Source organism: Sparus aurata, chromosome 16 (genome assembly GCF_900880675.1).
Source record: "Sparus aurata chromosome 16, fSpaAur1.1, whole genome shotgun sequence".
NCBI lineage: Eukaryota > Metazoa > Chordata > Actinopteri > Spariformes > Sparidae > Sparus > Sparus aurata.
The window spans coordinates 16,061,654-16,079,467 of record NC_044202.1 but is presented as its reverse complement, the minus strand read 5'-3'; the positions used below and the strand labels follow the sequence as shown (position 1 = coordinate 16,079,467).

At 41.9% G+C, this 17,814-nt stretch overlaps 1 protein-coding gene across 1 annotated transcript; it reads left to right on the top strand.

Annotated features, from left to right (window-relative positions):
- Positions 1–11,946: 11,946 nt before the first annotated feature.
- htr1b (5-hydroxytryptamine (serotonin) receptor 1B) lies at positions 11,947–14,739 on the top strand. The gene has a single exon (XM_030443276.1). The coding sequence runs from the start codon at positions 12,373–12,375 to the stop codon at positions 13,504–13,506; it is 1,134 nt and encodes a 377-aa protein (XP_030299136.1). The 5' UTR covers positions 11,947–12,372; the 3' UTR covers positions 13,507–14,739.
- The last annotated feature ends 3,075 nt before the right edge of the window (positions 14,740–17,814 follow it).

Sequence of the window (17,814 nt, the reverse complement as noted above, 5' to 3'; positions counted from 1 at the left end):
ATCAAATCTCTATCTCTAACTTCAACTGATGCATTTAACTTTACAATTGGTGTACTGTGACGGCTACTGAAGTCTTTAGAGAGATAGTGACTAAAAGAAACACGTGGATGGATAGATCAGAAAGAAAACATGGGAGTCACTTTAAATCCCATGTAGTGGGTTATGTATTGTATTCTGTAGTTTAAAGGGACGTGAGATGAAATATAGATCTGGTTCACCAGTGTCTGTTCTCTTTGATGCAGAGGAGTGTCCCTAAAAAATAGTCAGTTAGTTCAAATTTAGTCAGAATGTCAACTTCCTATATCAATTTCTACTTATCATGTGATCTTCTTACATAGTGGCTCATAATTTAGACACTTATCATGGGTATTTGCTTAACTTTTTAAGATTTGCATTTTTTCCTGGTGTGTGTGTTTCCAAGTGAAGGACATCTACTTTCCAGAGAAAAAAATGACGCCGAGGGACCAGTCTGCTCTGACCCTTTTATTGTTTTGTGCAGTGTTTTCTTCGTTTCCCGCCCTGCGACCCCTGTTCTTCAGGTTTTGTTTTCTGGGATAACAATAACGTAAAAACTGGGGGCTCATCCGAGGTGTTGAAATGAACCCTGTTTTGCAGTTATTTTGGTTGGTCACTTTTTGTATTGTGGAATAATCTGTTTACTGCACAAAGAATAGAGTTCAGATTGGACTCGTTTATTGAGAAGCCTAATTGGGAGACGTGCAACTCATGTAAAAAAAGGCAGATATAATGCAAACTGCTCTGCAGTTTGGCATTGCAGTGACAGCAGGAAGTAGGACAGACACAACGAAATGGGCTTTGGTCACTGGTTTGTTGGAAAAAAACAGATCCTCACTAATGACTCTGAATCCAAATCAGACAGTGTAGGTGAAGAAGGTTACAGTGAGGTGGTGTGTCAACTGAACCAATTGCTGAAACAGGGATAAAACAGGTAAAGATGAAGCTCAACCTAGAGCATATAAAGTTTGAGCATATCAAGAAAGGCAAAGTAAAAAGGAGCCGGCCATTCACTTAACACAGGTGATGATGATGATGATGATGATGATGATGATGATTGTCTCCTTTTTCAATGAATGAATGAATCACCACACTATGATCTGTGGTGGAGTAAAATGGGGCTGCATTGATATGTCTGTCAGTTCCCTTCACACAGCAGCACCCCTTAGTGGAAGAACTAGGACTCAAACACTACAAATTTATTCAAAGGTTACCCAAAGAGAAGAACTGTGGCTCCCAAACATAAGAGAAGGATTGAATGTCACATGAGAAATCAACATTATTATTTGTGTTTTTTTCAAAAATAGGTGAGATTGTCCTTTTTTTCAAGACTTTTTTCATTTGTGACAGCCTGATGGTATTCAGCAGAGAGGAAACCTGATAAAGGTCCCCACATCTTCTGTCTTCTGTCACATTTAAACTGTTGTTTCATTTCAGTTTCACTCACACTGCTGCACACAGGTCCATCGAACTGGAGTAAAAATGGGACTGATTACAGTTAAAGGGCTCTCAACATAGCAAGTTTTTGAACTTGAATCAGATCTCTGAGCACAGACAGTGTTTTTCACTGTGCAGATTGTAACGCCCACTGAGACAATGTGATTGTGATTTTGAGCTATATAATCAAAATTGATTTGACTGGATGAATAGCCCATAGGTGTCTATCGGAAGAAGTGTCCTTTTTTTTTTCTTTTTCTTTTTTTAAAGGAGATGCTGATGAAAATGTGTTAAATAAAATTACAGAGTGAGAGACTAGAAGACATCTCAGAAGCCGTGGAGCGAACTCAACATCAATAGCACTTGATGAAACAACAACCGAGCGAGCGATGAAAACTGCAGAAAAGCTCACTGATGTGTTTTAACTGGAATGCGTGGGTTTTTGCATATGGATTTGTAAATCACACTTACACTAGCAATAGACAACCTTTTGCCTTTCAACTATACTGATTGAAAATACCGTAAAAAAGATGACACCATCCACGTATAGATTGAAGCTTATACAGTGAAGTTTCAGGAGTAGGACCACACCTCAACAGCGCCAATTCCTGTATCCTTATAAATAACCACCTGACCCTCTCCTCTTCTTCTCTCTCGTATTCTGCGCAACTCCCCCCGACCCAATTTCTCTCTCCCTGTTTCTTCTTTTCCTTCCTCTCCTTCGTAGGACTCCTTTCTAATAAATTGTTTAAACGCACAATGTTGTTGGTTTGGTCCTTGCTAGTGAATATCCATTCTGCCACCCAACTGGATGTTTGTCACGGTGCAAAAACAGGAAGAGGCACTATTTTCCCTGGTCACTATCCCTTGGTTATGTTGGAACAACTGGCATAACGTTGGAAACTCTATGTTGCAAAAGAAGAACCCCACGGACGGAGGAGGCAAAGAAGTTGAATATGGAGAGTCATAGAATGAGAGGACGGACGGACATTAATTCAATGGAGCGCGTCTGTGTTGTGTAAAAGTTTATTCCCTCGCTAACACCGTTGTCTGTATTTGCTTTAAGTTCTCCAGTAATTGTACTTTGCTACTTTCTGAGCACAGGTCAGCCAGACCAAACACACCCGGGGAACTCCACGGTGCTAAATGCAGTTCGATTTGTGCCACCACCGTGAAAGCAGCAGCTCACCAAGTGGGAACCCTTGACGCGCAACCGCTCGCGGCGTTCGGTGAATAACAGCCCGCGAAACTGCTAAAGGTTGCATCTGGTACAGTGTGACACAGGAGCTGACACACTTCGACAGATGGCCTTGTACTTGTGAAGCTGCAGCGTAAACACTCTTCAGACACACACAGTTACGCCGGGATTCTCCACCGTCTCCACTCTGCTCCGTCCTGTGTAGTAATGCCGTCTCTTATGTCGAGGAAACTTGGAGGGTATTCTTTAAATTTCACATTTCTGCTATCACTAATGGAAGCCAGCCCCCGTGGGCAGTGAGGTGAGGAGTGTTTGTGCAATAAATCATCTGCTCTCGCGCACTCTTGCGTGCAGTTCTCCTGAAACGAAGCAGCAGCTGCGACTTTGAACCTACATTTCTAACATTTACATTACATACATAACCATATAATGTTTCTCCATGATTATCCACAGCCTTGATTTTGCAGATATTGCTGACAGGGTGATAAATATAGCGATGCCTGTTCCTTTACATCAACCCCGTGCCTGTTCAGTAACCTCTCCTTTTCACACTTCACGAGCCGTCACCCTCGCCAGCACTGATGTATGCTATTAGCACTTCTCTGCACACTGAAGATTACTCCTCTTGCTATCGCCCTCTCTCTCCTTCCAGAACCTCACACATACAAAGCCAAACCCAAAATCGGACAGCCTATACCTCCAGCAGGCAGTAAATCGAGTGTCTAGTACACAGCATGCCAAGTACAATGTTTGCGATCCATACCGCTGGGTAATCTCGCTTTAATTGTTAAAATGAGGCCATCTGCGATGCTGTACTTTGCACCGCTGTGAATATTTACAGACTGATCTGCATTATGCAACTAAACCTCAGTGACTGACACAATGGTATCACTGCGGCATCATCAAGCCTGGGCTTAATAAATCAATTCCACGCTTTCTTTTTCGTCCTCAAACCGTGGACCGGTTCCAGCTCTCGAAAAGTGCTGATGGGACTCATAACAGCCAGCAGTCAGTTTCCCATCCGACCATTCAGACGCCGAATGGAGCCGGCCACTTCCACTTAAAGCGAAATGAGTCTGACCGGCGACCGCACTAACACAGGGCCTGTTATCAGTCAGCAGCCGTCATCACCACTTATCTCCTTTCCTGTCACATGTTTTCTTGGGAAATAAAAAAGTCTGCCCCATAAACTTCCACCTCCTCTTTCCTTCCTCGTAGCCACGTGCTAAAATGCTCCCACAACCGAGCAGATACCCACGGACTAGGGTCTCCCAGAATCTGGGGCACAAAAAAAATCCAAAAAGTGGCAGCTCCTTGTGATCACAAGACCCCCAAAAAGCCTCCAGTTGGAAATAGAAGCCAAAATCTCTCCCGATACATTTTTAGCCGGAGGCCTCCGAGAGCTGACTGGCGGAGCAGAAGGCACCATATGCCGTCACACTGCAGGGGGACAGGCCCTCAACATGTGTCCTATATTTGATTATTTTATTGTGCTTTAATGCGTCCTTCAGATCAGACACAGCGGCGGAGAGAGCGTTCAGATCCTGTGCTGGAGTGAAGGTTCCATTATCACACAAGACTGTAAAAGTAGTCTATTACTGCATTATGGCCCTGACACACAAATGTTGGTGCCGCCGCAAATCTCCTGAGCCTGTCGCTGTGGAATCCATGTTTTTCAACCAATTACCTTCACCTCCTCGCCGGTGCATTTGCGATTCTTTGAACAGACATCTTCTTGATTATAAGCGATGTTTCAGACTACTGCTACCTGGTGGTATGGAGAGGTACCTCCCCTTACGCCGTTGGCCTTTGTCTTAAGTCTTTGTTGTGTGTTCATGTGCAGCGTTTTGCCCGATACAAAGACGATTTTGAGGTGATGCAATGGTCAGCTTTCGTCGCCACTATTTCTTCGATGTCGTTCCTTTAATTTAGAATTAACGGCAGAATGGATTAAAGTGTATAAAACAAAAGCAGAAGTATATTTTGGTATCATGAGCACAATGCATTAATTTGTAAGCGACATATTAGAAGGGTACCAATTTAGTATTTTCTTTGTTTCATGCTGGAAGCAGCTAATGTAGCCTCACGGTAAGCTGAGATGACTTCATTATATGTTTTGTATGTATTGACATAGCTGTACGACAAGTAAATATTCTGAGGAAGAAGTACAGTATATAGTTTGAGATGCAAGTGACCTCAAACTCAGTGCAACTGACCTGTTTGACATGACGTCAGTGAAGGCACAAAAACAGTTTCAATATGCTGCCGTCAGGTCATGACAAACATGACACTGACGTAACTGTGTATACAAACTCAACGTTGAAAAGCAGGCTTTCTACAGCCTACACAGCTCACCCATGAGGATCCAAACATGGGTGACCTAGCTGCTCAGCTTGGTCATTCCTCCCATGTCTCATCTCATATATACACTTGGATAAGGCAGAGTTTGGGGTAGGTGGAGCGGGAGGGTTTCATCTCATAACAACAGGGGATCTGCCCTGATTTGGGGTTGCCCCATTTGGTCCCGGTCTCTACAGCTGCCAGTTATCGAGGACAGAAATAGATGACCACAATAAACAAAATTGTCATCCCAAAAAGTGCTTTAAGTGTTGCAGAGCAAGACTGCATTTCAACATCTGTAAGTGTGACAACACACGATATTTTTAAGTAGTATGTGGTGACAAAAAAAGGACATATCGGAAGTCAGTATGTCTGCGGCCATGTTTGTGGCGATTGTGTTAAATGAAACTCACCTTTGTGGTTTGTTACTTTAAAGCTGAAATCATTTATTCTGGATATAACAAAAGTGAAAACAACTATCGCCCAACTAAGCAGGTTCCCTCGTCTCTCATTTACTAACCACAAATTTATGGATAATACCCACTGCGCTTCCCGCCTAGAATCGACATTAGGCAGACAGAGCTAGCGACTAGCTGGTGAACCCAGTGGAAAATTCAGCAGCTTTTCTGATATTTCACTCATTTCACTTGAGACCAAAACGGAGATTAAAGGATATCAACTTATATTCTAATAAATGAATAAATAAATAAATAAATACATACATACATACATACATACAGAAATGCTAATGTTGCTTTGTGTCTGTTGGAGCAACTGTTTGGTATCATGCTAGCCATAACAACAAGGTGGTTTGTGGGTAGCTGCACTGCACTGGTGTGGCCAAAAGAGAACTGAAGTATTATTTTTCTTTTAATAATCATATTAATCAGCTCACGAGAGTGAATTAAAATGCATGTAAGCTGCAGAGAACGTATTACTCCTAACTTGTAAAGTCACTCGTAGAAGTTTGTGTAAAAAATACAATTTAGAAAGATGTTTGAAAGACTAAATTTGTCATTGAACTACCTGGGGAGCTGTTCATTTTAATATTCATATAACATTCCTCACATCGTGAAAGCAAACCCCACATCTTCCTGCGCTTGCATGTGGTATAATGTATCGACTTTAAAGCTTGGTTGGACGCCTTATTACTGGACTAAAAATAGCCGGTGTGAGATTGGATGTTGCCAGATAGTGCGCTGAGCTGCAGTGTGTTTAGAGATGAGGAGAGATAACAGAAAACGGAGTCACAGAAATTGCCCTGCGCTGCTGCTGCCGGCCACTGAACTGGGTCACTACCACCAAAACCATAGATGCGAAACAAAACAAAGCATCACAGTGTGACAACAGAACTGCATTCAACGTTTCATGATATGCAAAGTATGTGTGTGTGTGTGTTTCCTCTTACCCAGCTATCAACTTCTTTTATCTTGCACATTTGCCTGCATCTGTCAAAGTTTGCAAGCAGGGCCCAAATAACCCAAATAAACCTCTGCTTGTTTGTGAGAGAACGAGAGGGTGTGAAAACAGGAAGAAAAAAAAAGCATGTGTTTTTGTGTTTACAGCGGTAATGGCGGCCTCACTGCACCCGGCGTTCGTGCATTAGCAGCGCCCGGCAGTCACGGTCAGTCAAGGGGTGCAATCATGGACTCACAGGAAGGGTCTGTGTCAGAGAGCCCTGCCTGACGTTACGCTCTGCCGACCTCGGGTACAGAGGGATGACGTTTGTCACTGGCTGCTGGGGAATTCAAGCATAAAACAACAGTCACAGGAGTCACTGGAGACATAAAGTTCCATTCTCAACCTAGAAGCTGACTTTTTGACAGTTTGGGACGTCCAACAGGAGGAAACTGTATATAGGCACTAGCCAAACACACTCAGTGTTCTGTGACAGAAGAACCTTTGACACTGTTATCCTCAGGGGGACTGCATCTACATTCACCCTCTGTGGAAACATTCCACCAAGGACCTCAGTGTGGGTCTGAGCCTCCTAAAAGTGCTTGTCTTTGTGTTTTGTCTGTACATCATCATCAGCATCACAAGACAACCATCATCTCCTTGTTTTGCGTGGACTACACATGTGATGAGCATGACCTGGACATGTGGAGCATGACCTACTGACTTTGCGTCAAGATCAAACAATCAGTCGGAAAAATCGATTTCCTCAAATACATTCACATGACTGCTCAAAACTCAAGACTCATGAGGCTATGACGCATCATAGTACCAGGCATCTTTATGTCTTGTCTGTCTTACATGCCTTGTGATGCTATAAGAAGAGCTTTTTTGTTTTTTAAGCTATGAGGATAGACACCATTTATTTTTGTTTTGTTTTTATTGTAAGGACTAAAATGTACAAACTGTAAGGTAATAATTAATTGCAGTTGTACCCAGGGGTGCCGATCCGATGTCAGGATTGACATCGTATGCAACTCACACCATGCCACCATAAATCAAAACTTCGTAGAGGCTCGCCATATCATTCAAAAAGTACTGCACAGGGAATCATTTATTGTGCTTACCTTTCTTGTTTATTTGTCCTAAACAGCCAACAGCGCGTATCACTGCTTACTTAACTGTTATATTAGTAAATCATAATTTTAAGGGTCTCGGGCATGTAATGTCTACTCATGTTCTTATCTTTCGCCGCCCTCCAACCCTCCAAGATCCCCAATTCTTCTCACCATCTTTCTTTTCTCCAAGTTTATGGGACTACTTTATGCATGATTAATTGATATGGATGATAATCAAAATATGAAGCCCGAACCGAGTTGTGTAAACTAACTGATCATGTTTTTACAATGCCAGTTATGCTGATAAACAGTTCTAAAAAAAAAGTTCTAAGAGAATCTATAATGTGAAGTCTGAAAATAAATTTGTTCAATTTTGAATAATTTAGGGTATTTTCATTGGGGGGATAATTCATGTTTTTCAGAAATCCGTCCCCCACAGGATCTGCACCCATGGTAGTAACATTTCTATTGTGAACACACACTACAAAACATGAACACAGAGATGGCAGAATATGATATAAAAAGAAATTAATAGATTGAGCAAAATTTTAAATTATCTGTCAAAAATGTAACACACACAAGAAAGGCACTCAGTAGAGCTCGTACCTCAGCCAGATACACCTGATGTTGTTCAACAAAATCTGCGCATTAATCCCTCAGAAATGAATGAAGAAAACGTTGGAGGTAGAAATTCCTGGTTGTGTCCCATTGTCCAGATCTGCACCCAAAGTGAATGGGGCCTATTATGGACTGAGACCCACTCTCCATCCAAGTTTTGTGGAAAACTGTTCAGTAGTTTTTCATGTAATCTTTTTAAAATTCAGTCTAATAAAGAAAGAATGTTGCTAAAATGTTCATATCATTGACCGTCCATAATACTATCGTGATGGGGGTGTGGTGTTACATTCAGAACACAGGTAATGGAGAGAGTGGGAGCCGTCCATGGTCCTTCCTCAGCAGGAGTTGTTGTCCTTACAAACCGTACGCTGCTGAAAGGTGCCAAACTGTCAATGTTTATATTGTAAGACCTCAAATTCATCACCTTCTGGGGTACAGTGCTGTAAAGGAAGTGCAACATCCGTACTGAGCTGCAGGAAAGACTTAAAAATGATCCACAGATAAACCCACTTTTGTTTTCATGCACATTTAAGTAGATAATTCATTATTTTTGTTCCCTGCCCCCCAGCTTCAAAACAGTTCAGTGTGTTAATAAAACTATTTTTGAATCAGAAGTGTGTCTTAATCGTAACACTTCATTGCATTAAATCATGGTCACATCTATTGTTTATGGGTAAAATGTGTTGGAAGCCTTACATTGAACTATAACAGCAGTGGAACATATTCTGACGACGTATGTTTTCTACAATCCAGAGATGTTGAAACTTTACATTTCTTGATGTGAAACTCTACATTTTCATGTTTTGGCTTTAAATATCTGTCGCTGTCGAAACGTGGCTCGTTCTCCTTAAAAATATTGTGGTAAGTGGTTACATGCTTACAAATGTGGAAACTCAGTCTTGAACTGTGGTCACTGGTTTGGCGGCCTGTAACTTCACCACCATCCCCTCCACCTCCTGATAAGGATGTATGGCATGTAGACGTTTGACGACTGAACCGTGAATTACAAACTTTAAAACTAATAATATCACTTTACAACCTGCATAAGACAGAGTTTTACAACTGTGCAGTCAAGGCTTACAACTAAATAATTGTGTGCAAAAGTTTCATAAAACTTCTAAAACTATGAACATCAGCTGTTAACAAAAACCAGCAGAGCAGCACAGACGTACACAATGAATTGTGATTCTGAGGAATATTGAGCGCCGTTTAAGTGACAAGTCAATTTCAATTAAAAGTTTCTGATGAGGAAATGAATGAAAGTAGAAGGGAGATAGGACTGCTGCAGCCGCTTGAGATGAGAAAAGAATATATAACAGCAGATTCATTACTCTGAGTCATTTCAGTTCCTCAGTTTGGAAAATGGACATTGTCCTGGTGTGTAGGTGAGTGTGTGTGATTCATAGTCTGATTGCATAATTCATACTTCTCCTGACCGGACTAAAAAATCATTTCACAAATATCATCTGGCACTAGAATAGATGATTGGCCATTCGCAGCCTCAGTGAACTTGAGAAGTGACATCATTCACAACCTACACTACTACATTGCCGTTTTCACACATCTGATGTGCCATAAATGGCTGGATTCAATGCGTGTGAACTCTTATGTTAACTCCTTTTGCTGTAATGATAAAGTGAGGTACAGTGGCACCACTTTCTATTCTGTGTTCCCTGTTTTATTATGAAGGTTTTATCAGTGTGTGACATTTTTTGTTTAACACTTCCTGTTTTTGTCTTTTTCTCATCTTTTTTCCCCCTCCTGTTCACCTGTTTCATTACTTAAATAGTCCTTGTGGATCTAATCCACGTGTGTTCCTTCACTTGTTATCAGATCCTCTGGTGTATTTTCAGAAACATGGGAAAAACAATCAAGTGATGCTGGAATGAGTCCTAGAAACGAAAATACATTAGCATTTTGGCTCTGCTGGTTCCCTCATCTCAAGGTCAGTGGGTTTTTTGAAGGGGTTTTCTGTGAGCCCATGCCTAAGATATTTACATGTTTCTTCTGCCAGTAATACACCTCACGTTTGAATTAAAAAAGCATTTATGTGGCTTAAAAATGTCCATTGCTAACGAGTAGCTACATGACACTGTATAAATCTTTGGGGACATTAACATCATTAAAACAAACAAGGAGACTCATCTACTCGTCGGTCCTTATGGACAGAATCTATTTGCAACTATTACTCTAATTTTACAACTTGTAGATTGATCAGTTTATATTGGGTGTGTGGGAAAATAAGGAAAATGTCGAGGGAGCCAGGACGATGCTAACATCTGGGTTGGCCTACTAAAATACATCATCCCTTTTTTTTCTCGGCTATAAAAGGTTGATAAGTTCTATATAATTGCCCTATTAATCATTCACAAATGTTTTATAGCGCAGATATTGACCATTAATAGAACAACGTTTGGGTTGCCAGGTTCATTGATTGAGCTTTTTATTCCATCTGTGGACAATCTGCTCTTCTGAAAAAGTGATGCGAGGAGTGTGGACCAAAATGATTTCTTGTATAGTGAGAGAGCCTTTTTTATAATTGCTTACAACCCACTTACATTTGCTGTTGGCTCATTTAAAAAAAGGGAAACATTTCACCCTTTATTAATGATTTCATTAACATTTGTACATGTAGCTTCGGGGCAACCAGACCCAACAATGATGACTGTTCATTCCCGATGGCATAAAAACAACAGCAACAACAACAAAAGGTTAAATCACAACTGGAAAGTTCATATCGGTTCAAATGTCTCTGAAAAGCTTTAATGAGAATGGTCAAGTTTTTTTTTTTTTTTTTTTTTAATCTATATAAGTCTAAATTTGACATTGTCTTTGGATTTCTTCTTGTTTTAGCTTTAAGACTCTTCACTATGTTGAACTGGCAGTAGTGAATGTTGATTGCACAACGTGATGGATATAGAAAAATGAGACCATCTTGCATTTTCACTGGTTCCCTATAAACCTCGCTAACACTACACAGTTTTGTTGGCATGTGGTCAGCCGGGAAAAGAAAGGTTGATAGCGATCCATTTATTATAGACTACGTGATTGAACAGTTTTTTTTTTATCCTGTGCTGCTGTTATTGACTCTCTGAGGTGTGTGAGTTCAGTTAAAATACGACACTTCATGTCAGTTAATTTAGCACTTGTAATAAATGGTTTATAACACACTAGCATGTAGTTGTAAGCATACATCAGTGTTACTACAACTCCTCCTGTGTGGCATTAATAAGTGAAAGCTGGTATAGAAGCAGGTAATGAATGACTGTAGTAATAGCTTAATATAAAATATGCTTTTATCGGTGAAGTTGTAACAGTTGACAACTGACCCGGAATTTGAGACACACCAGATTTTGTGTTTTTTGTTGGAGCATGACCTGTTCTGACTTGATGCTTATTACCCTTTACTAATACCTCATTCACATGTACAACAGCAGACTTGACTGTTTTAATAGAAAAAGTTGAAACTTTGGAGGCTTTAATACCTTATTAATGACATTAATGACATTAGAAACAGATTTTTCACCATTTGACAACCAAAAAGTTGTTCTTCCCAATGATGTATAATGGATCCATTGAAAAAAAAAAGGTTGGCACCAAAAGAGTAAAGCTATTAGTTACAGCTTTAAAATGATGACTTATTGCAAGTATGGTAAAGTGACAGTGACAGTAGAAGATTTGAGATGATGTCATACAGTTGAAATACGACTCTTTCAGGTGCGTGACATGTGAAAAAATGATAAACACTGGGCACTATGACCCAGCAGATAGCCTACTCTTCATACAGAGAGAGAGAGAGGGAGAGAGAGAGAACAAGGCTGTGATCGGTGGTGCTTGTTTGATGTCAGAGGCTGTATAAAGCTGAGACTTTGGGTTGGCTCTCCCATTCAACCACAGGGGGCCCGAGGAGACTCAGCTCTGGAGAACTTCTGCCCTACATGCGGATTATCTGTGGCATCCTCCCAGATGTTGGGGCACCAGGACGCGCTGCTCATCCTTCTCACACAAACCTCCCATGTGCACAACAGTTAAGAAGTTTTTCTTTTATGGCTACAAAAGGGGGACGTTTGAACAGCGGGGAATGGATATTTGCCGGCATCTGCACATTAAAACCTGATGTAAGAGAAGAAATGAGGAGGGGGGGAATCCTTTTTTATTTCCAGACTGACTGTGCCACTTTGCTGACCGTGTGGCGCGGATAAAGCCATGCGCATGAAGACACAGAATATGACACAAAAGTGACTGAAAGTTATGGAGGGCTCCGGTCAGGTCGAGCCAACTCTGCCGGTGAACACCACAAACGACAGTTTTATCACGGATTCACCCGCTGAGGATGTGGGCGCGGAGAGTCTCGCCTATCAAGTCACTCTGGCGGCGATCCTCTCCGCGATCACGCTCGCCACCACTCTGTCCAACGCGTTCGTCATCGCAACGATCTCTCAGTCGAAGAAGCTGCAGACTCCCGCGAACTTTCTGATCGCCTCCCTGGCCATCACCGACCTGCTGGTGTCCATTCTGGTGATGCCCATCTGCGTCCTGTACACGGTCATCCACACCTGGACGCTGGGGCAGATCGTGTGCGACATCTGGCTCTCGTCGGACATAACGTGTTGCACGGCGTCCATCCTCCACCTGTGCGTAATCGCTTTGGATAGGTACTGGGCCATCACGGACGCGGTGGAGTACTCAAAAAAGCGCACGCCGGGGCGCGCGGCCGGGATGGTGGCCATAGCCTGGGTCATCGCCATCTCCATCTCCCTGCCGCCTCTCTTCTGGAGGCAGGTGAAGGCGGAGGAGCTGACCAGCTGCAGCGTCAACACGGATCATATATTCTACACCATCTACTCCACCTTCGGGGCTTTCTACATCCCCACCATGCTGCTTATTGTCCTTTACGGACGGATATACGTCGAGGCTCGGAAACGGATCCTGAAGCAGTCCCCGAAGAAGGTGGGGAAGAGACTCACCTCTGCGCACCTGGTCACCAACTCCCCCGGATCCGTGGCGTCAACGTCCTCTCTGCAGTGCGGGAGGCACGACACTCAGTCCAGCGACACCGGCTCCTCAACAAGCGAGAACCAGGTGAAGGTGACGGTGTCGGACGCGCTCTTGGAGAAAAAGCGCATTTCGGCAGCCAGAGAAAGAAAAGCGACCAAGACTCTGGGGATAATCCTCGGCGCTTACATCGTGTGCTGGCTGCCGTTTTTCATTTACACGTTGGTGGTGGCCACATGCGACAAATGCTTTAACCCCGAGTTATTTGACTTCTTCACCTGGCTGGGATATCTGAACTCCCTCATCAACCCGATCATATACACCATGTCCAACGAGGACTTCAAGAAAGCTTTCCATAAACTCATGCGCTTCAGGTGCTGCAGGTCGTGAACGACCGTCTCATCGGTCTCCAATGAGATTTATTTATGTATTTATTTTTGGATTACCAGTTCTAAAAAATAAAATGAAATAATAAATATGTGAGATTATATGATAGTAAGAATGTCAGAGAAAAAAAAATATAATGCCTGGGCCATTTTAAGTTGCGCATGCGAAAAACAAACAAAGAAATACAAAAAAATAATATATATTTATTTACTCGAGCCAGATTTAAAAGCTCCAACAAGCGAAAGCCTGGCGGGAAGCTGCTCAGCACAATTTCCAATTCTTGAAAAGCTTGTTTTCACACACCAAACAAACGATGGAGAACTTTACGCACAACGCAAAACCACTCCAACGTTGTTATTTCAGCTCCTCCTGATGAGCAAATTTGTTTAGCTGTCGGGAAAAACTTAGTGACGGGTTGTTTAATATCCTTTATGGATTTATGGGTTGTGCTGTAGCCTATTATAAAGCAATGTAGCGCGTTGTTCCCATGCGACGACTGAACCATTACGCGATAAGCAGCAGCTTATACAGCTGTACAAAAAGTAGTTTTATTTAAAAAAAAAACGCAGATATCTGTGTGATATGTGTGCTGAGGTGCGATAACAGTGGTATACATATTTTTTTATTATGGTCATGGACTGCTTGCTGCTGCCCTGTATGGTTATCTCCTTTATTTAGAAAGGCACCCTCATGGCTCCGAGAAAAGAAAAGATTCATATCAGCGTCAAACAAAGAAACTGTAGCTGATATTTACCCAGCAGAGCTGAAAGCTGATCCATAAGTTCAATTTTGCAGAACAAACACCGCCGCCTTGTGTTACTGTGTGCGTGTGTGGGGTCTGTTTGCTGCTACATTCAACCTGTATCTGCAGTATGTGATGTTCATGTGGGAAACGGTTTGACATCTCATGGTTAAAGAGACTGATTCGAGTGAGTAGAGTTCATTTAAAAAAAAAGAAAAGAAATAATACTGGGGTTTTATTTCAGCATAATGTGAGATACAGGTCTGATGTTCTGTTCCCATCCAGAGATGCTGTCCAATAAAAGGCTTTAAAGTATTTGTTTGGCATTTTGAGTGCGAGTTTTAATGCAGCTTAAAATCAAGATTGGGGCCAAAACGTCTTCAAAGTCAGAGGTAAATATGTTTATTTTTATTGTGATTATTGCCTCAGTGGAAGTGGCACACATAGTCTGTCACAGGACTTTTAAAAAAAATAAATCATTGTTTTAAAGGTAACTCAACCAGTTTTACACTTTATTACAGTTTGCCTTCAGGTTTTAAAGCCTTCTGAGGCTCCAGAGAAAGCCGCATGCAATCTGTTAAATTGCCTCCAGTTATGTCACTCGGTGGTTAGGTTGCATTGTGGGTCATGCAGGCTCAAGGGTTTTGAAAAGGAAGAGACGTGTGTGGAATAAAAATGGTGATATCTCATCTCATGTCTTTGATAATTTGTTTTTTAACTTTCAATAATGACTCCAACAGTGTTATAGGAGTGACATGCAAGACCAGTAGGCATTTCCAAACCTAGGTGCTGTCACGGGTTGACAAAATCGCGAGACAAAAAGGGCAAAGCGTTAAAATAAAAAGTACAAAATGCAAATATACAAGGAGCAGGCATTCTGAGACTTTGAAGAATGTACAAGAAAACACAAAAGATAAATAAAGTTCGAACCAAAAAAGTGCAGAGAACACAGGAGACACTGGACTGACGTTTGGAAGCAGAACAAACTGGCTGTGATAGAGCAAGAGGAAAACACAGGCTTAAATAGACGGGCACAAACTAACAGGGAGGGGAAGTGACAGGCAAAACATGACACATGAAGAGAGAACCTGCAAAATAAAAAGGGGAACGACATCACTTCTTTTATTATCAGATTACATGCAGCTTCCTCTGGAGCCACCAAAAGGATTTACATTACCTTTTTTTTTTTTAACATAGTACTCCCCCAAACCTGTAAGCGCACTTCAGTGTGTGAAATTGGGTGGAGTGACATTTGAGTGATATTTATCTTGTTATCACGATATGACAAATGCGTTTTTGGATTTTGGAATTTCGTTTTATCATGATTTGGCATCAGTCACGTCTTTTTCCTCATTTTTAATGCTACATTACAGAAAAGTGACATCAATTTCGGAACTTACCAGACTGTTTTACTTGTTCTAATGCTCCACTTTCTCATTAAATCCACATTACTGGTGATTATTTACCTGCCCCACAACATTTTCATATCATCGATATGGGGGTATTTGGTCAGATATATTGTGATATTTGATTTTGTCACCCAGCCCTTGCATTTATGAAGTGCCTTTGAAGAGCATTCGAAATTCTGCATCGCGATTTAGCATAAAACCCTATCACCCAGCCCTATTTTGAACCGGTACATCGTGACGTTTCCCTCCACTGACAGATGACTTTCTGTTGTGGCTAACACTCTAACTAGCGCTTGAACTCTCCACCATCTTCCTGCCCCCTCTCGTCTCCATGCTGTAGAGGAAGAAACGACATTGCGTGGTTAAATAAGTCATGAGGCTGACAGTGGGCGATGCTCTTCTAGTGTACACATACTTTCTGCGGGGGCAACTCGTATCATGTCAAGACACACACACACGCGCAAAGGCACAGGCACACACACACCCTTTGGCTCCCCATATATGAATCTTCATATGGCTCATCATGCATGAAAGATGAGAACACCTCAGCAGGCGGACACTCAAAAGTGTGGCATTTCCAGGATTTTCTGCGGCAGTTACACTTGAAAGACGGGAAAAAAAGCGACAGCATGTTCGTCTTATGATACAGAGTATACACACTGTATATTTTCTTGGATTTAAACAAAAAGCCTCTGCTGGATAATGACCAAGAGCCAGTCCTTGTGCACACTCATAGATACCAGCTACCTAAATACACCGTTCTCTCAATGTTAAAGATGGATCCGACCCTTTATCAGGATACGCACCAAAAGTTAGTGGGGCCTATTCCTGGCCGAGACCCGTCCTCCATCCAAGTTTCGTGGAGATCCGTGAAGTAGTTATTTGTGCAATTCTGCTGAAAACCCAACAACCAACCAACAATCAAACGGCGATGGTGACTTTTATTCACCGAGGCGATGCAGTTCCCAAAACCAGATGGCATTTCACTATCTTTACAGCAAACTGTAACATTCTTGACTGAAATGATATTCTAAATTGACAAACATCATGTGTAATTCATGACACAGTTCAAAGGGGATGAACCCAATCGCCAGAAAAGATATTTGCAGTGTATTTTTTCTGCAAAATATGCATATATAAAAACTTTTCAATTTGACCTTCTGACAGTGATGAGCTTATGGTCTTGGGCTTGGGTTTTGGTACATAAAACACTTGGTAAGGTTTTGAAGAAGATCATATTTTAGCTTAAAACACCACTCTTGGTCGCCACAAATGCGGCCGGAATTAGTCTCGCGCTCTCCTTTAAAATATCCAGTGGTGTCAGGCATCACCACTGCCCCCTCCACCTGACACTTGCAGGAGAGTACATTCTGTAGATGTAACACTGTCCTTCTGAATCCATGATATAGAGCAAGATTGATCCATAATGGAGCCAATGAATATTTCATGCAGAGTGTTGATGTTAAGCAAACAGGGGTTTATGTATCTGAAGAAGGGCTGTGTGGCTCATGTCGGTAACATCACTGTTCCTTCCAGCTACAGAGGAGTACTCATTATCTCTTTCACACGGGAGGCTTGTAAGCATGCAAACAAACGCACGCTTCTTTTCCTTTTCAGGTGAATACGCTGCATTACCGGTTTGCCGCAGGTCCGTCGCAGAGTGAAGGACATTCTTGATGTAACAGTTAGTGAGGCTGAACACATGGATAATTAACCTATAAAATATTCTTCCGCTCAGTTCGGTGTGGGTTAACAGCTTTATTGTTTCACCCTCTCTGGTCGGAGAGGGTTCACAACATTCATCGCCTGAAACAAGACGGAGGCGCACGGACCCATCTGCTGTTGATAAATCACCTGACGAAAGGTGATAACAATTGACCTTGGCAGGAGGGAAAAACGAGTCAGCAAGTAGTTTATTAGGCAAAACGGGAGCGGTAAGGAGATTGAAGGTGAAGCGCAATTAGAGGCCAGTTCTGATATATGTTTGTTTTTTTCTGACGTTAACAGTTTGAAAAATCCTGTCACAGCACACAGACTACTGTGACAAAATGTGTTTTACCGTTTTCATCCATTTTCAACCGCTTGTTGGGATGAAAACATAGATTAGTGTGGTTTAAACTGACCTTTCTGACCTTTAAACTGACCTTTTCCTTTTCCTAG